This window comes from Watersipora subatra, chromosome 7 (assembly GCF_963576615.1).
Source record: "Watersipora subatra chromosome 7, tzWatSuba1.1, whole genome shotgun sequence".
Taxonomy (NCBI): Eukaryota; Metazoa; Bryozoa; class Gymnolaemata; order Cheilostomatida; family Watersiporidae; genus Watersipora; species Watersipora subatra.
The window spans coordinates 3,370,356-3,392,835 of NC_088714.1; the positions used below are offsets into that span (position 1 = coordinate 3,370,356).

Here is a 22,480-nt window from a genome sequence, read left to right on the forward strand (position 1 = left end):
TATATTATTGGTAGAGTTACTACCAGTAGTATCACTATATTATTGGTAGAGTTATTATCAGTAGTACCACTATATTATTGGTAGAGTTACTATAAGTAGTACCACTATATTAGTGGTAGAGTTATATCAGTAGTACCACTATATTATTGGTAGAGTTATATCAGTAGTACCACTATATTATTGGTAGAATTATTAATAGTACTGTTATATTATTGGTAGAGTTACCATCTGCAATGACATACTATCATTGGAGTACAACTGTATTATTATACCAGTACATTTTTCCACCATAGAGGAATGTATGTATATAAACTTAACATGTGCAAGCTTATGTGAGCTGATATGCCATTTGGCTGTTGTGGTAAACTAGCATTAGAAAACTAGAAACATGCGGTATTGAGACTCCAGCATTTAACGACCGTCAAAGACTTGAAGTTTGAAAGATAGAGGTTATCGACCAAGCTCAGTGGTGTGTTGCAATTGGTCAACTGGATATCTGCAATCGCTCATTACACGGTGTAAGATGATCTCAATTTTAATTTGTTGTTTAAAAAACAAGCAAATTACAGTAGCGCAGCCTATACAAAGCTGACTCACCGAATATACGGCTACCCGAGACTCGTCTTTTATGACTGACTGCAGACCGAGCATAATCACCTGACCCAAGGTGCCAATTCACTGCAACAATCTACATAGTTCGATCTAAAAATTCATTTTATGACTTTGCGAAATAACTTGATCATAAAATAGGTGAGGAGATGAAGACGACTGACGCTGCCGCATGACACACGTAATATTTATGGCACGAAAAGAGTCACGGCAGCAGACCTGTTCTTGTTAGCAGTCTCAATTGAAGAGAACATCATACCTTATGCAATCTCGTGCAAACTGCAGAAGGCAGCCAAATGTGGCATCACTACTTGTGACTGAGATGGGCCACTTACAGATATCGTTGTATCCCAGGATGCAGAGTAGAGAACATCTTTCGCCGAGTCCAGAACCAGGCTCCGCACACTACCCTAAACATGGTCATGGCAAGCTGATTAGCTGAAATTGGATTGAGGAAATGAAAAAATGCTCATTTCACTTTTGCCAGTTAGCTAAAAACCGAATAATCCAGGGTGCAATATATAATGAATACCGACCAACATCCGGCCCCTCGCTCCTCGGCATACAAAAATTGGCAGTCATTCAAACAATAATCTAACTTAAGATATCAAAATAGAATAAAAACATAAAGAAACACGGCTATATTATTACATAAACAGTTAAGGAATAGTTTTGAAAAGAGAGCAGGGAGTCACAACAGAAAGGATTGTGCCCGACGACGCCCGACACCCATCCATGCACAACTAGTCTGTTATTCTAGTCGCACGCATGAAGACGATCATTCATAAAACAAATCTATCTTAAAATGACAGATTGCCATTCATAAACTAGCCAGTGCATAATTCCAATTGAAAATATTTAAACCAAATACATATTCAAGAGGCTCATACAGACTCTGCCATTATTATTATAGTAAACAACCTAATTCCCTGCAAAGAGCCTGCAAAAACACGATCACGCATTAAACATACAAACTTGATAAAACAGCGCCGAGTGCTAAATGCATACCTTGTTAAACATACCGTAAACTGAAATGTCACAAGCGGTCAGACAACATATGCATAATTTTCACATTTTTTACAAAATGAATAAAAAAATGTTAACTTGTCATTCCCCTTCTAAAGCTTTTGAATTTAAGAGGATTTTATGAATATTAGAAAGTTATAATGCCTTGATGAGACACTAAAACTCTAGAAGAGTATTTATATTTGGCCGGCAACAATCTTTCATCCGCATCTCAGAGTCGCTAGTCGTTTATAGTTGACCTTGACCAGAATGCACTCTGGTCAGATAGGTGAACATAAAGATGCCTTTTAGCCACAAAGTGAAGAGGAAAGGAAACAAAGGTGAGGGAAGAGCAGGTGGGGCAGGTGGACAGATGTGAGCACCTGGCACATCAAGAGAGTACATACGTTATGGCCTCTCAGTTCCTCAACCATCCGCCCACTTCTTTTGTCCCAGAGGTAAATAATACCATCCATCCCTCCGGTGAATACTCGATTTCTGTCAAAGTCGCAACTATAGATGACATCCGTGTGACCCTGCAGCAAAATGAATTTTTCTTAGGAGTAATCACTGATTCTCGCATACTCACAATGTAAGTACTGAAAACACAATAGCGTTGCACTTTTAGTAATCCAAACTGACTGCAAGAAGTGGTGTTATGCACATTCTAGGAAAAGGGGATATGATGCAAAAATGAGGCCTATTAGAGAAACGTAAGCAAACAAACCAATGAAACAAAAGAATACAATGATAGATTCACAAACTGAGCTGGAGGGCAAGAAAAGGCAAATTAAATTCTCCCAGTCTGAATAATTCAACCAAAGCAGTTTTCTTGATAAGACAATGACAAGTTGCGCTGGTTACAAATGCATATACATGAGTTGACCGCTAATAACACTTTTATTTCATTTTAAATGCTCATGCGTGGGCAGGTGCCTGCTGTGTAGTTGTCACATGTCGAAGCGTGTCTGAAAGGAAATGTCTATGTCATGTTTGTGTGATGATACAACCTCCAGGTAATCTAGCTGACAAATTTTACTTAATGTTCACTTTATTAAACTCGAGTATAAATAATTGGTTGTCATACGCGAATAGCTGTAGCCGACATCTTTGGCGTCTAAACAGTGTGACATATCAAATACTCATATTCATGTTGTCTGAAGACGAAAACAATGAAATATGAGGACAAGTTCAATAGCGACAGCATCTGTTTTACTGCGTGTAGATAGGGTATATGTACAACACTAAAGGAGAGACTGAAGATAACACTACATGTAGCTACAATGTATGCGCAAAATCAAAGGGAAACGCAGGTTTTAATACAACGTGTAACTACAGTATATATGCAACATTAGAGGGAGACCAGCAAGATAACACAAAAAGTGACGATACTACCCCGTATAGCTCTTTGCTAAGCTACTGAGCTCTAATAGTGTTGTCTCGGTGAGCTGTCTCCCTGAGCTGTGAGACGGGTGCACCATCAGGAAGGACATGGCTATTATTACCACCATTACTATTATTACCATAGCCATTGTTCTTAGCCCACTTATTCTAGACTCTTAATACTTCACCTCATAGGCTAGTTCTTTCAGCTGGGGGATGGCAAGGCTCAGCCATTTTTATAAGTAACCAGAGTGATTTGTAATCATATTATTATTGCTATTATTATTGCTATTGTTATAACCACTTTTACTATTAATATCAAACGGTCTTGTGGAGCAAATTAATGAACCATGTTCAAGACATGTCATCAAAAGAAGATTTCTGTGCGTGACACAAAGTCTTTTCGCCACAGATTTAGGACTATGAGGCCTTATGCATTGGTAAAGCACCCGCGGTAAGGCTGATACTTGTAAGTATAGGCAAGGTCATTTGTGATATATGATAGGTATAAAACTTCTATTAGCCGAATAAATGAATTACGATTCAACTCATTCATCTGGATATATAACTCAGTCATAGAATAAACTGAGAGAAGATAAATTCAAACTGTTACAAGCAGCAAACAGGTCTAACACACATGCACGCCCACACACGCGCACACATGCACGCCCACACACGCGCACACACCCGCATGCAAACACAGGCAGACACGCTGTATTTGGAGCATTATAAAACTTTGTCTTACAACTTTGTCTTATAACTTGAGAACGCTAATACAGACATACATATGGCAGATGAAAGCAGGTAACTGTGAAAAACAAAACAATAGACCAGCCTCATTAGACACGAATAGCAGATGGTGTTTTCAGAGTCTAGCAGGCGGTTAATAATATTATGAAGGTGATGCTAGTAAGGCAGTAAATTCTTTCAAAAATTGATTAAAAATGAACTTCCACAAAATTTTTGTAGATTTTATCAGAATCTATCAGTATTTTTCTATCATTTGCAATTTTTTTTTATGTTTTTATGTTTTATGTTTGAGGTGATCTGATAGCCAGGATGTTTCCAGATTAAGAAAAATACATACGAAATGATTTCACTAGTTGTTATTGTTGCAATAGTTGATATCGGTTCTATTCTGTTAATTCTTTGCAACTACAGATGTCATAACTACACTTTCGTTTAATCTGAGCGTTTTAACTGCAATCAAGTTTTGTTAATTTTAATCTTGAAACATCCTGGCAGTCAGATCACCTCAAACACAAAAAATAAACGCAAATTATAGAAAAATACCGAAACTTTTTGACAAAATCTAATAAAGTTTTGCGTAAGTTCATCCTTGAAACCGCTTTCTCTCACCTTGACCTTTCTCTCACCTTGACCTTATGCACATAGTGCAGAGGCTTAACGTAACCTCTTTCTCTCACCTTGACTTTATGCACATAGTTCAGAGGCTTAACATAACCGCTTTCTCTCACCTTGACCTTTCTCTCACCTTGACCTTTCTCTCACCTTGACCTTTATCTCACCTTGACCTTATGCACATAGTGCAGAGGCTTAACATAACCTCTTTCTCTCACCTTGACCTTATGCACATAGTGCAGAGGCTTAACATAACCTCGGAAACGTTTAGTAATGCTGGGATCTCTTGGATTATAATCATCCATGTTCAACCAGGTCATTACCGGACGAAACTGGCTCTTGTACTCCAGCGTCGCTAGAAAAGGAGCTAGGAGTTATCTATCCATAGTAAGAACATTTAGTATTGATACTACAAGAACTACTACTGTCATACTACTCATTGTTTAGAGCAAAAAGTGCTCAATTTATAAACGGTATTAAATTTTAAATTCATTGTAAACATCCCAGTACATGCCATTTAATACAAATAATACAATAGAATATACTACTGCCTAAGTTAGTATAGTTACTAACATAGTTACTAATACTGCTAGTTGTTCTAACATATATATATATATATACTTATTGACTCGCATCGATCAAGTCTAAAACTTGAACATCTAACTCATATGAACCTCCTATGTTAAAACCAAACTGCTTTGTGTACAGACATCTGTAGGACACATTTACTAGACATTGACCCAATATAGAACATCCTAGTAAAAATGTTAGTGGCTAGGTTGGATGACTCCCTATTGGACCTAGCCACTAACATAACCTAGGCAGTAATATGAAGTTGAAGCACTCAAAGTACCTGTTTTAAAAAGTTGAGTCATGGTTGTTCCTGTTTCACTTTGATCAGCAAGCTCACTCTTCAACTATAGATGTAAACAATAGAGTGATTTAAGACCAATCTCAATATAGCATTATATTCCTACATTGAAGTAAAATTACTAAATCGTACAAATGACTAGCTATTGTGCTCTCGAATTGTGTCTACACTTTATATTTTTCGTGTACACAGTATATTCTCTGTGAAAACCACATATTCTTCGTGAACACAGTATATTCTCTGTGTACACCATATATTCTTCATGAACACCACATATTCTCTATGTTCACAGCATATTCTCTGTGTACATCGTATATTCTCTGTGTATACCGTATATTTTCCATGAACATTGTATATTCTCTATATACATGATATATTCTCGGTGTATATGATATACTCTCCGCGTACACTGTATGTTTTGACTTACGCCGTACATTATCTGTGTACATGGTATATTCTCCGTGTACACCATATGTTTTCACTAAAAGTGCACAAAAAACATTGTAATAAAATTTAGTGGATAGAATATAATACACACATATTTAACTAAGGGGGGAGAGCACAAACGAACTGATGGCTGATGGTTTTGCAAGCATTGTAGTTGCTGTGGTCACAGCTAGTAGAAATTTAATAACAATCTGTTATCTTTTTCTAGACATAAAAAAGGGTTTCATGTAAACATCGTCAGCAATTGGCAAATTTGAACAACTCTAATTATGCTCAGCTTGTTTCCCCTCAAGTTGGAGACCCGTATGACTGCAGAATTATATGCAGAAATCTCCATCAACTCTAAAAAAGTCTTTGTCTAAATGGCAACCAAATAGACAGGTTGAGAAACTTTAAAAAATAAATACATGATTACTAGCAATACTGTATTAAAACTTATATAGTGTCGTACTATCTACTAGCTGAGCTTCAACATCAGACCATGTCTGCCAAATAACAGTTCTTAGAAAAATGAAAATCCAAACCTTGTTTGTGGAATGAAAGCATGCCTCTGACCACAATAACATATAATGGCTTATTTGAAGCTGGGCGATATTTTACCATTTCTTACCAACCGCCTCTGACAAGATTAAACCATAACTTAAACGACCATAAAGAAACCGGCATTTTATTATGAGAAAACTTTTCTGTAACAGTAATCAGTAAATTACAACCATAGCATGATTCCACAAGCTGTCATCTGACACGACCTCTCATCTAGTGGTGATGACTTACTATGGGTGAATCAGGATGAAGTTGTTTGGCAGGAATGAGTTCTGTTCTGATGTCTATGGCAAGGTCATTGTAGGAATCGCCGTAAGTTTGAAAATGGTCGCTGACAGCTGACGACATTTTTGTGTCTCCGTTCTTAGATGCCAACGGCATGCTAAAATGTGTTCTATATGTATTACTGTGACATGAACCACCCATAGGAGATGAACTTCTCTAAAGAGAATGAGTAAATTTTTCAAACATCATACACATAAGCCCGAAAGGTAGTTTTTCTATGGCCTTTGGTTATGCTTTTCTTGGCTATACATGTTTTTTTCACCTCAACTGAGCTTGATATAGCATCTACATTGTTTCTACATGTCCAAGTTAGTGTCAATGCTTTGATTCTTATTGCTGAAAATGTACACATGAGATAATATTTGGGCGATATCTTGCGTGAGAATATTCTAAAATGATTTCTTAACCACTTCTCGGAAATGACCATCCTTTCATGAACGCTGATTCTCGCAAGATGAAAGTTGAGATAGAAGTGAGTAAGAGGAGAGAGCAAGGGGATGATTTGAGTATTTAATTGCAAGAGATAATAAGTTTGTTGATCGTGTGCCGAGTTTCAACACTAACCGACCGGAAGAATAACTCCGTTAGCCAGGGTCGACTGCCCCTTTCTCGGTCACTTCATGTTTTGCTAATAATAACGATCTAAATTAGTCTGACGGAATATAAAATCTGAACATAAATATATTCTTAGAATGGCAAAAACACTAATAGTAGACGCATTGGCGTCTATAAACTGTTGTTGTCACATTAAAAAGGAACGAGCAAGCGACATTACATAATGCCAGAGTAGCTGTAATTCATTTACAAGATGGTGGAGCATGATAACTCCTATTAAAAAACCGCGAGCTATAATTACAACAATTGAAAGGGAATTACTCATAATCTACCTGCAGCCGCCAGAGATAATAGAATGAGCGACCAACCTGGGTGTGAGGTCTGCGTTGCTAGGAGAAGATGAACCAGCCATGTCATATGAGTTACGAGCTTTCACCTGCTGACAATAACAAACAAGCACTGATGTGGCAACACTCCTCGACATAATTATCAATGGACACACCAAGCTGAAGGTCAAAAAGGGGTAATAGGATATTAAAGTCTCACATAAATGAATTGCTCGGGCACTCAATATCTATAATTCAAATTACTAAATGGATCTATGGCCGGAAATTAGCCAGTATAATCGTACAACCTTGCTCGTGGCCGCTTAGAGATCATCCGAGTTCTACCCGCAGAAACTAGCCCTATATACAAAAACAGTGTGAGCCTCAGGCCTGGTTGAGACCTTTAAAAAAAGAGGCGGAGGAATGAGGCTAGACAAATGGTGACAGGTATCCAGCAGGTGCTCTTCCATAACCACAATGGAGTGGTTTATCAACAATTGGCAGGCATTCCTCGCACGATTACTTTGGTCATCAGAGGGATTAGTTAGATTAGTGCAAATAAAAATAGAGGCATTAGCTTAATTCTGTCATTTTTCTAAGTCCAAAGGCGCGAGTCGCTCAAGTATAAGCGTAGTCATGCTATGAATGAGTGTTTACACGCATCTACCAACAACATGTACAGCTCCCTAATATTTATGCTTAACAAGTACATTTGTAATAATAAATAACTTAATAAAATCAAATTAGACATTTGTTGCGCAAATGTTTGACCAGCTCAACATCGGGTGGAAAATTACACCAAGTTATTACTACACCATCGCAACCACCACACAACAACCACACCGTCAAACTAGATAAGACTTAGTATTGTTTTCCTTACATAACACAGCATTCTTAGCATCTCTTTAATCCTTACAAGTTGTTATATACTGTTAAATGATTTTAAGGCTTTAGACTGTGATCCCTTTAATCATTACAAGTTGCTATATACTGTTAAATGATTTTAAGGCTTTAGACTGTGATCCCTTTAATCATTACAAGTTGTTATATACTGTTAAACGATTTTAAGGCTTTAGACTGTGATCCCTTTAATCATTACAAGTTGTTATATACTGTTAAACGATTTTAAGGCTTTAGACTGTGATACTAAAAATAGCAACAGTTTAAAAAGTGACCTCATCCCAGCGTGAGTCGCGCTACTTAACAGCTTTTGCTGCCAGGGCAATAACAAGAGAAGATAATTGCTTTTATGTGAAGATTAAATGAGAGTGACACTGGAAAAGTTCAAGTTGGTCTTATGGAGCGCATTGAAAGGTTGTGAAGGCATCACCCTTGACCTGCAGCACCATCAAGCGCTAGAGGCAATGAAAAATGAGTTTTTCACTGCTTCGAGAGCCTGATGAGGCAAAGCTCAATCAGTTTTCTGTCAGGTACAATTAACACATTCAGTACTTACCAATGATTTCTTATTTCTTTTTAGGCCTGAAGCTAAAAAAGAAGAGCTACTTGCTAAAAACTTAGTAAATGATTAATTTTGGGATTACGGGATTTCGGAGTAAAACATGACAAAGGTATAGCATGAGAGCGAAAGGTATCTTGTGACAGAGAAGTGTCCCATGACAGAGAAAGGTGTTGTAACAGATAAAGATGTTATGCGACAGCCGCAGTCTGAAATGGCCAAATTTATAAATATCATATAAAAATACAAAAAGCAAAGTGTATAAGAGACTGTAGGTTGTATATGTTAGTCAAAAATAATACAAATATTGATATAAAATATATCCTACATATTAATATCTGTATTAACACAAGATCGGTACATGTCAGGATATGTATTATTTCAAGTAACGTTGCGGGTGCCTGCATAGATGTGAATAAGCCATAAACACGATGAAATATTGATACTAGAATACACGTTACCCGCAAGCTAAATATCTCAAGTACTTGATGATGATAATACATGATAATAATATATAATAATGACGTTAATAAAAAAAAAACATCAAAATTTACCTTTGAATAAAAAATATAAAGGTTTAAAATGAGCTGTTAGTAAGATTGTGTTATAATGTTATGTTAGTGTATTAAGACAACTATTGCTAAGACATAAATACAGTTAAAATAAAAATTTTAGGGCTGTCAGCCTTTCGCCCAAGCTTATGAGAAACCTTTGTTCACTGTCTTGCTTTAATAACATAGCTTCTAGCTATAATCTAGCTAGAAATCAAGCTATTTCTAGCTCGATATCAAAAAGCACCCTTCGAATCATAGCTTCTAGCTATGATTTGAAGGATCATTACTTTAAGCTACAAGAAATGCACACTAAATACCAATTTAAACATGCTGCAATTTAGTTATGAAGTGTCAGAGACGATTTGTGCAATTCGCTAAAGATACTACTAGATTTACAAAAAATTTACCACGAGAATTTTCAGATAATACCTACGATCAAAGATGGCATCAAATCTCAAGCAGATCTGCTACTTTTTTTAAGGGAAAGGTAAGTTACAAGCTTACTAGTGGGGTTGTTTTCACCAGCACTTACTAGTAGGGTTGTTTTCACCAGCACTTACTAGTAGGGTTGTTTTCACCAGCACTTACTAGTAGGGTTGTTTTCACCAGCACTTACTAGTAGGGTTGTTTTCACCAGCACTTACTAGTAGGGTTGTTTTCACCAGCACTTACTAGTAGGGTTGTTTTCACCAGCACTTACTAGTAGGGTTGTTTTCACCAGCACTTACTAGTAGGGTTGTTTTCACCAGCACTTACTAGTAGGGTTGTTTTCACCAGCACTTACTAGTAGGGTTGTTTTCACCAGCACTTACTAGTAGGGTTGTTTTCACCAGCAAGAATCAGCACGTTATCCACCAACTGCAGGGGTGGAAACCGACTCTTTTTTACAAACTGTCGTTGCGGTAGTTTACCTGCACGTTGAGGTAGTTTACCTGCAACTAAAGTTGAAAAGACAAAAGATTAACTCTTTTGCTCACCAAACTAATTTCAGTCAATGTTTGAATGTCTTGGATTTTGAATAAGTCAGTAGCAGTTCAGTTTTATTGACAAACATTACGTACAACGTACAAAGTACGTACAACGTACAACATCTATTAATTTTACCGAAAAATGCCAGCCAATACTGTTGCACAATGATTGAGAACAAGAGGTTCCTCACCTTGTATACAGATCTAATATATTAGTTTATTCCGACTTACATAAATAATGAGAAAGCACCTTTATCATTGTATTATAAACATAAATATTTTTGTCAAAACCAGTTAAGCTGGAGAGTTTGACAAATAGACTGAGTACCTAGTCGCACACGAGTTTTCAACGTACAACTATAAGTCGTATTAATAGACCTATGCAGCTAAAATGCAGATTAATATAATTGATAGACAGGCTGGAGGCACAAGATTGCGCCATGTGAGGAAAAACTTTTCTTTGAGCATTTCTGAGGTAAGTCCGTTATAGGCTACTTCATGTGAGAAAAAGGTGCATCCTGTGCACTGTTGACTGCTGCTCTTCAATGTAAAAGGCAGTAGTGCCGATGACTGTATGCCAATTTTAAACATACTCAGAATTGAAAAATTTTAAAAAGAAATAAAAAGAAATTAAAAGAAATAGTGTTTACTATATTAAGGGCCGTGTTCGTCTGTGCGAAGCTACAGTAATAGCATTATGAGAAAAAAAGATTGCACCAGGCTGGAATCAATCCTGGAATCACAGTGAGACAGTCTGATTTTAAGCCACGCGGACTACCACTACACTAATCAATCACCTATCTATTGGTGAGTATAACTGTGTACATACTTACTACACATACCAATCTCTTGTAGCGCAAGAGTCTTCCAACGTACAAGTAAACATAATGAAGTTATGTAACAAGAATAGAGAGCAAGCCAAGGTCTAACATTTACTATCAGACTGACTCTATGACATTCCTTCAATTCAGTCAAAATATATTAGAGGACAATGTAACAACTTCCTAATTAATAAATCTGATAAAGGTCTGATAGAAGACACCAGTTATAAGCTGCGTAATTGCGATCTACAAGCAATGGAAGATAGACATTTATGATAGGCGCATAACATTAGTCTGAGAGTGCAGACATTCAGCTATTGGCTTAGCCATACCATGGAGTTTGTACTATCAAATTTATTTACGTATAACACGTAAAATCATACACCTAAAGTTGAAGATACGCATTATAAATGAGTTCCTAGATTGTAATTTAATGCCTTCTCATGCAAGAGAGCATGAGTTCAGGTGTGAACAAATTCCGTGTAAGTATTTGCTGAGCTACTAAGCGAGTTGAGCAACTGGGTTTTAATTCCTGGTTTTGGTTTAGTTTTTCACAGATATTTTTATTAGAATACCCAAAAATGGCAAGTCAGATTATCAACAAGTTAAAAGAGTTCTTTTCTACAATAAAACTATTATAATTGAACATATTCCAGAGTACACAATGTACTAAAGACAAAGTAAGTACATGTATGTTGAAGAATCTTACCTCTCGATGGGAGAGACAAGGATATGAAGAAGAACTTCATGTGTAGATTAATAAGCAATTGGATAGGTGGTGATGGAAACAAACAGTATTGTTGTTGGAAACAAACTGTATTGTTGTTGGAAACAAACTGTATTGTTGTTGGAAACAAACAGTATTGTTGTTGAAAACAAACAGTATTGTTGTTGGAAACAAACAGTATTGTTGTTGGAAACAAACTGTATTGTTGTTGGAAACAAACTGTATTGTTGTTGGAAACAAACAGTATTGTTGTTGAAAACAAACAGTATTGTTGTTGGAAACAAACAGTATTGTTGTTGGAAACAAACTGTATTGTTGTTGGAAACAAACTGTATTGTTGTTGGAAACAAACAGTATTGTTGGAAACAAACTGTATTGTTGTTGAAAACAAACAGTATTGTTGTTGGAAACAAACAGTATTGTTGTTGGAAACAAACAGTATTGTTGTTGGAAATAAACTGTATTGTTGTTGGAAACAAACAGTATTGTTGTTGGAAACAAACTGTATTGTTGTTGAAAACAAACAGTATTGTTGTTGGAAACAAACAGTATTGTTGTTGGAAACAAACTGTATTGTTGTTGGAAACAAACTGTATTGTTGTTGGAAACAAACAGTATTGTTGTTGGAAACAAACTGTATTGTTGTTGGAAACAAACTGTATTGTTGTTGGAAACAAACAGTATTGTTGTTGGAAACAAACTGTATTGTTGTTGGAAACAAACTGTATTGTTGTTGGAAACAAACAGTATTGTTGTTGGAAACAAACTGTATTGTTGTTGGAAACAAACTGTATTGTTGTTGGAAACAAACAGTATTGTTGTTGGAAATAAACTGTATTGTTGTTGGAAACATACAGTATTGTTGGAAACAAACTGTATTGTTGTTGGAAACAAACTGTATTGTTGTTGGAAATAAACAGTATTGTTGTTGGAAATAAACTGTATTGTTGTTGGAAACAAACAGTATTGTTGTTGGAAACAAACTGTATTGTTGTTGGAAACAAACTGTATTGTTGTTGGAAACAAACTGTATTGTTGTTGGAAACAAACTGTATTGTTGTTGGAAACAAACAGTATTGTTGTTGGAAACAAACTGTATTGTTGTTGAAAACAAACAGTATTGTTGTTGAAAACAAACTGTATTGTTGTTGAAAACAAACTGTATTGTTGTTGGAAACAAACTGTATTGTTGTTGGAAACAAACTGTATTGTTGTTGGAAACAAACAGTATTGTTGTTGGAAACAAACTGTATTGTTGTTGAAAACAAACAGTATTGTTGTTGAAAACAAACAGTATTGTTGTTGAAAACAAACTGTATTGTTGGTGGAAACAAACTGTATTGTTGTTGAAAAACTAAAATTCTCATTTACAAAATTGTTACTCATAGTGAATTTAGTAAATAGTCATAAATTGTATATTAAATTAATCCTTATTTTGTCCAGGTTTCAAATATGTAAACCAAACAGCTGTAAAATTATGTTTTGAATGATTATGTAGGCCAAATTCTGAACCGTTCCATTTTTTAATGGTTGAAGATAACAATCTGTAGAGATATGAACAAACCAGATAATTTTTATTTGCTTCTTTGAAATCTTATAATTTGAGCAACTCTTTGAACTATTAGAAACAAGAAATCATCTCATGAGGTCTGGTCATATGTAATCCAATCATTTTATAACATTGGTTCAAGAGACCTAATCTAATGCAAGTAGGGTGCATCCTATGCATTATTTCATGGGATATTCTGAACCTTGACAAGACTTTGAATACAGTGGTATATAAGTTATGTTTGTTTTACAAATAACAAAGATAGGAACAACAAATTATAAATAAGTTTGAGAAATTTGTTCAGTTTATTTTTCACGCCGCTGTACATCGTCACACCATTTGCATTAACTCGGTGTGCGGTCTAACCTCAAGGCTCTCTATAGCAATGCCTACCTTTTAGGTGGCGTCTGGCGACAGGTGCTTGGTTGCCCGATTCAGTCTGCTGGTCATCACACGAAGTCAAATCCGACACGACTAGAGTTGACCGAGGTGTAGACAGATTTGAGCTATTATCTGTAGCTATTGAGGGCAAGGTCGCAGCTTTATTCCAGTCAGCAATGGCCACACACGAGGCTAAAACGTGAGAAAACTCCTATTCGTACCACAAAGAGTGTGATTAGAAGTTGACCTTGGCTACCAGCTACTAACAGTCCTAATAAAAAAATAGCATGTGTGTGGCCACAAGAGCATAACTTAAAATACCATTCATGCCAGTTATGCGTGCATATTGTGAAACAACAAGTAATCCGTTAATAATCTATATTACCAATATCCTTGATAGTTCAATGAAGATACCGGTACATACAGGAGAGTCTATCTTCATCAATCAAAGCAAATATTCGTCTATGATAGCTGAAATTTACGTACATATGCACGAATCACTTGTGTTGAGGTGACCAAACTTGCTTTCTTTCAAGATGTAATAATAAAATTTAATGTTTCTGCTACAAAGGACTTCACTTACAATATCCTTTGCTCGCGAGCACTGCTGGGTGGAGGTGGACAGATGCAGGGCTACTGTAACGGTGCAGAGCAATACTCAGCTCTCTGTAAGCCATCTGCCAATCAACTGTGTGCACACCATCAATCTTGTCACATATCCTCCTGCACAGTCCTGGGATGCCATAGCTGTGGCCAAGCATATTGCACTTGGCCAGCCATATTTCTGCCCTCGTACAAAGGAAGGCCCAATGTCGGCACACCTGCAACCAAGAAATGATGGTAAAATGGATCTGGCCAGTGCTCACCATTATGAATGGCTGTCTCTATTTTTGTCAGATGGTGGGAATACACCAACATTTTTTTACAAACATAAATGTCATCACCAAGATTGGCATGTGATCACCGAGTTGAACCCAACGAGAATCTCTCACCTTACTTTTGTTTGTGTAATCAGAGCCTTGTTACTTTGACAATGACTTACGCAAGTGCGAGCAATTCAAGTCATCCCAACTTAAAAAAATTAAGCTGAAAACTATTTTAAAAAAACTAGCAGATGTGGATAATTCTTGAAAATAATACACTTTTCTATCCAATTTTCATTACTTATTTTTTGCCTAATATTGAAAAGCAACATTAATTAATACTCACCTCTTGACAAGATTGCAAGCTGGCTACATCCAAACACTGGAATATTGCAACCAGTAGTCTATCTGGCAGCTCCGTAATGTTAGTCACGTGTGTCACCCGTCCCCTAATTTCCCTTGCTATAAGAGGCAATACCGTGACTCCCCTCTCATAAGCGTTCGATATGAGAGCCTCCAGTAGCCTTACTACATCAGAGGCAGCCCAATCTCTTACCAACTGCAACAAGCAGAGGCGTACAGGTTTAGTCTGTCTGATCATAAAATTTCAGACTAAGTTACAGTTTAGTTTTGTAAATAATCGACAGATGTTAAATAAATTCGCCACCTTTTCAGCGAGCGTTAAATTAAACAATTATTAGAATACTGATTTGGATGAGTATTCATGGGAGTTTGTTAAACTATATAAAATACAATATACAGTTGCTTGTCTCTGTTTTAATAAAGGCTAAAATAAAAAGAGAAGACAACTCTTAATAATTTTACGCTTCCCTACGCGTTATGGACAGTTGTACATATAAGTAATGTTGTAGTGTATGTTATTCCCCAATCTGATAGCTAAATTTTCTTATGAATAACCACAAAGCAAACAATTGTCTGCTCTTATCCTGATGTTGTTTAAAATGAAAAAAAGATAATCGTTTCACATCGTTGTAGCTAGAAATGTACATTTGTTTGTGATATAATTACATTTTAAACCTGTTTGAAAAGGGATTTGTTAGTGTCAGATTCCATTCATAAAAACAAAAACAAAATGAAATTCACCAATTACTGCAACTAAGTGTGTTGTGCTCATGCTGGAAATAGGTTTTGTTTCAAATACTTATGTAGGAACCGAGTTCTGATGAATTCAAAGATACAGCAAGTAGACAGCAAGAGAGTAACCAACTAACAAACCAACAAACCTGACCTGATCAATAGAGCTCATCTGACTCAAGAATTCTCTCTGAGATGATGCAAGAGAGGCAGCAGAGTGCGGGCCAGTTGAATGGCCAGTGTTAAACTTGACTACAAAAATAGCAAGACAAATAGATAGCGCTGCCGTTGTAAGTGTATGTTTCCCAAGCTATTAGATTCAATGAGAGAAATGTAAAAATACTACTCACTACTCCGAGTCTCACAAACAAGGAACAAGAGAGAATCATTCAACTGCTGGCTCTATAGTAGATAACTCTATGAAGAGGCATATATACTCATGAAGAGGAGAGAAGTATGTCCAGTGTTGAAACTACATATATGCTAGGTAAAAATTAATGCCTGGTTATGAAACATCGGTCTAAATTAGAATTCAGTTTAAACAATACATTGTGATAATGGACCAGAGGAAATGCTGTTACTTTATCTACCCGAGTTCAAGCTGGAGAAATCTGCAATGGTCAATAGATCTAGCCTCGGTAACTCGGATTCCTCATCAAATGGCAAGGTCTCCATTGGCTTCCCTTTCTTAGACTGTTTGTTTTTGAATTTTAGTTTGTCAGGAGAGCCACGACTGAGTCCGGATGAGCGAGCCCTAAGAGAGCTACTAAGGTGCACAACTTGAAGAATCATCACAAGTTGTAACTCTATTAGCTGCATACCAGCGCTAGTAATAAACTGTCGAGTCTTATGGCCATTTAGTTACTTTATACAATTGTTTTCTACAACAACATAATATAATTATATCAGATTATTAGCTGATTTTATTTTTAAACTGGCCCAATAAAGCTGTGAGGGCTTATTTACAAGCAAAGAAATAAAACAAATGGAACCAGTAAGGTCGTGCATGTGGACAACACTAAGAACTAATAACTTCACAGCAACAAGCAATAATGATAATAGTTTTGGCCAATGATTGTATACTGACTTTGACTCTATGCTATTAACAAGAAGAATTTGGTGCAGTTTCAAAAATTTTAACAAAATAACCCATAGATTAAAATATTTTCCAGTTGGTGTGCATCAATAATAAAAATAACAACAAGAAACAACATATAAACAACTAACTATTCATAGCTAATAAAAATAATAGTTGCAGTGGTTTACTATTATGGAGTCTCCATGACAATGTTACAATGAGATCTAGCAAGGAGTGTGTTATGTAATCTCCTTAATATAGATAGCAACCATTTTGCTGTCAGACACTCTTCTGAATAACTAGTTAACTAAAGAGTTTATGAAAAAAAAACTGGCATTTTTATTTCTAGCCAAATGACCTAAATTCGAGGAATTATCTAGAAAAACCTTTGTAAGTGTCATCAATATTAGTGTGAATAAAGGTTAACTATATATGCACGTATGCTGTAAATTGTATTTAACCAAATACAATTTTCAAAAATGGAATTATGCTCTCTTGAAAAGCAAAAATGGAGCATGAGAAGATAAGTGAAATTCTTTGCCCTTTTTAATTGTATCTTTATTTGATTTTATATGCAGGTGATATTTCCTTTTTTAACAACTAATTTAACTCCTGTCATTGACTACAGGATTTATTCTAAACTATGTTCCAACTTCATTATAAAGTGATTCAACCCTATAAATCATTATATTTGTAATAAACAATTATATTTTCTAATATAAGCAAACATCAAGCCAAACAGTTGACAAAGCTAATATTTCCTCTGCATGTAATAATTTACTTTTATACTTTCCCTCTATAACTGATATCATGTGTTCTAAAAAACAATCAAAATTATTCCATAATTCAAAGGTATTTTAATGGTATAGTATATTTATCAATATATTATATAGTTCATCTTACAGAAGCGCAGCATATAAATATTTTTTCTTTTAGTTCCTTCAGTTATAACAACCAATTCAGCTGACAAGCGGATAACGCCGCAGGTCAGTTACTAACATTCCTCCACCAATCAAATGATGCAAGCAGACGTACATAGGCAATCACAAGCGTAGTTAAAACAAGTGAATCAGGAGCATGAATCATTACAACGCTGCGGTACATGATGGCAAGCAAAAGCAAGTGATACAATGTTATATGCGACGAAGCGAAAAGCGTTGGACAGTGAGTGATAGGTGTGTATCATGTCTCATATACAACATGCCCACAACACACAAACAAACCTTTCATATCATGAGCTGCAAGAATATCCCAAACGAGTCTTGAATGATATCGGATATGGTCAGGCACAATGCAAATGAGCTAGTATGAGTACAAAGAGAAGATGACTCCATATATGCAATACATGTTGACAACCCTATACAGTCATACCTTGACAAACGTGTATCCCAATATATGAGAAATGTGTGCTACTAGAAAAAATCTAAGCAAATTCGTGCCTTGAGATACGAGACAAATTCGAGATACGAGCTAGCCTGTCTTGACAAACTGTTGTTTTTGCGAAGTTGTTCCCCCGTCCGCGGGCGAGAAACACAACAGCTTGTCACAAGACGTACTGCACCTGATGCATCAGGTGCACTTATAGGGAGTTGTTCTCTTCCGTCTGTGGCTTAGTTGCGATGTTATGGCGGTCGCTCCATTGGTAATCATAACGGATTTCGCGTAAAAGTTTATGCAGAAAAAATAGATTACAACGTTTAACCAAAAACCGGTCTCTCTTGTAAACGTTAGTAGAATTTAAGAATAAAATAAATTGAAAATAAAATCTATAAGAACAAATAAAACTGACTGATACAAAAATAGAATTAAAACTGACTGAGCGCACAAATAACGACATGTTTAGTCGCTGTTGTTGTCTAAGTTCTCAAGTTCTACTAAAGTTTACCGCAGAGACTGGTCGCTGGTTAAACGTTATAATCTTATTTTTTCTACATAACTTTGCGCAAAATTTGTTATTATTACCAATGGAGCGACCAACATAATATCGCAACCAAGCCGCATAGACAGACGACAACAACTCCCTATAAGCGCAGCTGATGCATCAGGTGCAGTACGTCTTGTGACAAGCTGTTGTGTTGCCCGCCAGCAGACGGGGGAACAACTCCGCAAAAACAACAGTTTGTCAAGACAGGCTAGATGCGAGCATACGAGACAATTTTCAATGCGGCCACTAAGTGGCGAGTAAGCGAGAGGCCGCTTACGAGAACAGCATCGCTTGGGCGTTCTCGTCGGATCAATTTAAAACAGTTTTAAAAAGGCTAGATAAAAGTGAAAGTAAAAGCGAGGAACCAACGAGTGAAGCCGTAAGATGATAAAAATAAAACAAAGAAAAAATTAGAATGAAGTCAAGCGTAAGATAAAACCTTTTAAAGTGTGTGCTTAGTGAGCTAAAGTCGTTTACGTTAGGTAGATTTACAGCTTCACAAAAGTGTAGCGTACCGAACGTGTTGCCGTCAAGTCTGTCTCGCGCAATCATTAGCCACTATGTCTGTCTCGAAGGTGAGAAGTCCATACAGCGCTGTACATAATAGTGTTAAATTTTACTGCAGATCGTAAACACTAGATAGATATTTATTACTTTGCGAGCATAGGTGGTGAATTAGAACTATTAAAACACGTTTTCCATCGTGAAATCCTGTGTTTTGGTAGTTTTTCCAGAGAATGATTCAATTTGTATTTAGTTACTTTCTATAAGAAAATTTGATTTGAAATACGAGTGAATTGACATACGAGCTCGGTCCCGGAACGCATTAAGCTTGTATGTCGAGGTACGACTGCACACATTACGCAGCAACAGTTATATGAATTGTAGGAGTCTATGTGCGAAAATAACAGAGGAGTAAAGTCAAACATTGGCTTAAAATTACCTCTTGTGTAAAACAATTAATATTGATGTATCATTAACAAATATATATAACGCTAAGCAATTATTCTGACCACAAGGAACGTTTTGGCCAAAGCAGGTTTGTCGATCTTTCCTACCTTCTGCGACTATCGGTGTGTCGCCTCAAATGCTGACCTGGATGTCGCTTGAAAAAGTTCATTGGCATTTCAACCTTCCTAAGAACTGGCTCAGGACTTGGTGAGAATGGCTCAACTGTTTGTCTGTCAGCTGTTCAAGACGCAAACAAAATAAAGCTAATCACTTTACTAACAGACAAGAGTTATGTTATGTATGTTACGTACGTAACATGTTAGTATGTTACGTATGTAACATGTTAGTATGTTACTAGATATTAGCAATATCAAAGCGTACTATTTAACAGCCAAGAATTCATTACTGGTAATATTGGAATATAAGCTCTACTCTTAGCTGTGTAACTGCAGAAAGAATACTTGATTCTAAAGATTTTATGGTACTTAAGTACAGTGCACCCCCGGGTTACGATGTCTCTGTTTTACGATTTTAATTGAGAACATTAGGAATTAATGTTGTATAGCGGGTGCTCACTGTAATTTCTTATGAAAATAAGATTAGGTTATATATTTTTAGTCCTTAGGCTTCAGTTAAAAATAGATGTACCATTTGGTAAAATCTGCTATGTGACAAAACAACCCAGTCTTGAAAGATGCAATAAATATAAGATTGTTTAATAGGATAGACCACTTCATTTGCAAAAACAATAGCATATAAATAGTTTTACAGAAACATTAAAAAACATCGGGTGGAAATATTCTAAAACACAGGCTAATGGGCAGCATATTTATTGAGCTGCAACTGACCCTGAACTTTTAAACAATTCAATTTGTTACTTAAATTGTTAAACCTTAATTTGTTAAAAATAATTTTAGATTTGCCTTACTCCGTCTACTCAAATACTGTCAACAACACACTGGCTGCTTACACACAGCACTTACTATAGTATAAAACAGCACTTACTATATTATAAATTTTACAATTTATAATATAGTAAATTATTTCCATATTTTTAGTCTTTCTAAAAATAAAAGATTTTGCATGTGTGGCTTCTGTGATGGTTAGAGATGTTTAACGCAAAACAAAAATTATCAAGTGAAAGTGATACAATATGGCTCGCATTGATAGACTGCAGCACGCAGTTGACTTGAGTTCATTAGCAGTGCTTTCCCAAACCTTACGTACATCAACAATGTACCCGTCATGATTTTTGTATTACAACTAGTTTTCATGTAGAATACTAGGCTACATTAATCAACTTTGAATAAATCCTGCGAACAAAGAAAATGACATGCTACATGTATTACTGCATTGACTTAGTATCAACTTCTAGTCAGGCCCATAGATAGCCGACATAACTACAATAATCTGGATCTGACATTGAATTTTATTGTACTTAAATTATAATTCTAAATTACATGTGATTACAATAAAATTGTTTGACACATACACTAAGTTTCCACAATACGAGAGATGTAGATTTGGAGTTGTGTCCACGCACTGCGCACACAACTCCAAATTGCATAGTTACAGCGTAATAAGCGTCTCAATGAGCTTTTGCACTTTTGCATGCACGGAGACACTTGTTTAAGTTAAAAAAGCTAAAGATTTTTACACCAGATCATAGCTGAACATTCGGAACTGCTCAACTCCAAATATAAATGACTAAAATGGGTACAATGTTTAACATGGAATAACTTGTGTGGCATTTTCATACGTATCATCTGCAAATGCCTTTTCTGTCTTTTGCAAGCTTGTAACATTCGGTAAAAATTTGCAATTAACAAAACTCGCTTGATTTACGAATTTTTGCTGTTTCCATCTTGCGGACGCAAACTTTTGGATTAACTGGATTAACTGAGTCATGGAAACGTAGTGATAGCGAGATTTGCAGAAAGCACAGATTTTGTCGCTGCCAAATCTCTTTTAACAAACATTCCACACTGGTAATGTTTAGGTCTGTGTAAACAATAGAAGTATTATGTACTCAGCGGCTTGTGTATTCAGTCAGTATCTAGTGAATACTCAATACAATGACTAGCCAGGGCCCTCAAGAAAACGCATCTGCTGAGGATCCACAAAAAAAGGCAACAGATTAAAAATATTTATTTTTAATATTCCACTATGAACAAAAATCAACATAGTTTAAAATTGAGAAGCGTGACTACTAACCAGTTATGTTATGGCCGGGTAGCGACTCGCCCCTTACAGGCGGACTGATACGGAAGACCTTCATAGTTGCCTGCATTACCTCGCTGGACATCCTGTCACGCAGGTTGAGGAAACGACTACGTGATATCTTGATGCTAGCGTCACTGGAAAGTAACGCGAGACCAATGGCTGAAGCAAGAATACACTCGGCTACCACCTCTGCAAGGTCATCTTCCTGTAAGTGAAAGTAGAGATTACGCTAAGGGAATGATATATGAAGGCTGATCAATTATGAAATGTGCATGAGTTAGTAAATATTAAGAAGATGTGTAAAAAGAAGCTTCAAATGCAAAAAACGAACCATAGAAAAAGTAAAAAGAATCAAAATGCATAAATAAGTAAGACTCAAGTGCAACAGTTGCCATAAAAATTGCCTAGCCTCAGGACTAAAAGTATAAACATGGCCTAGCCTCAGGACTACAAGCATGATTCTAAAATGACCAACTTCTTTGTAAGAGACAGAATCATATA

The 22,480-nt window shown here is 36.1% G+C and overlaps 1 protein-coding gene across 1 annotated transcript in view; it reads right to left on the reverse strand.

The window, feature by feature from the left end:
• Window positions 1–22,480, reverse strand: part of LOC137399781 (uncharacterized) — a 52,148-nt gene that overhangs the window by 22,320 nt on the left and 7,348 nt on the right. Inside the window, exons 9-23 of the mRNA XM_068086006.1 lie at window positions 21,971–22,184; window positions 19,864–19,993; window positions 16,394–16,569; window positions 15,958–16,055; window positions 15,055–15,267; window positions 14,429–14,666; window positions 13,858–14,037; window positions 10,212–10,337; window positions 8,843–8,874; window positions 7,429–7,499; window positions 6,452–6,602; window positions 5,213–5,276; window positions 4,578–4,714; window positions 2,022–2,150; window positions 945–1,019 (exon numbers count right to left, since the gene is read on the reverse strand). Coding sequence (XP_067942107.1) covers window positions 945–1,019; window positions 2,022–2,150; window positions 4,578–4,714; window positions 5,213–5,276; window positions 6,452–6,602; window positions 7,429–7,499; window positions 8,843–8,874; window positions 10,212–10,337; window positions 13,858–14,037; window positions 14,429–14,666; window positions 15,055–15,267; window positions 15,958–16,055; window positions 16,394–16,569; window positions 19,864–19,993; window positions 21,971–22,184 — 2,034 coding nt within the window. The remainder of the gene's footprint in view (window positions 1–944; window positions 1,020–2,021; window positions 2,151–4,577; window positions 4,715–5,212; window positions 5,277–6,451; window positions 6,603–7,428; window positions 7,500–8,842; window positions 8,875–10,211; window positions 10,338–13,857; window positions 14,038–14,428; window positions 14,667–15,054; window positions 15,268–15,957; window positions 16,056–16,393; window positions 16,570–19,863; window positions 19,994–21,970; window positions 22,185–22,480) is intronic.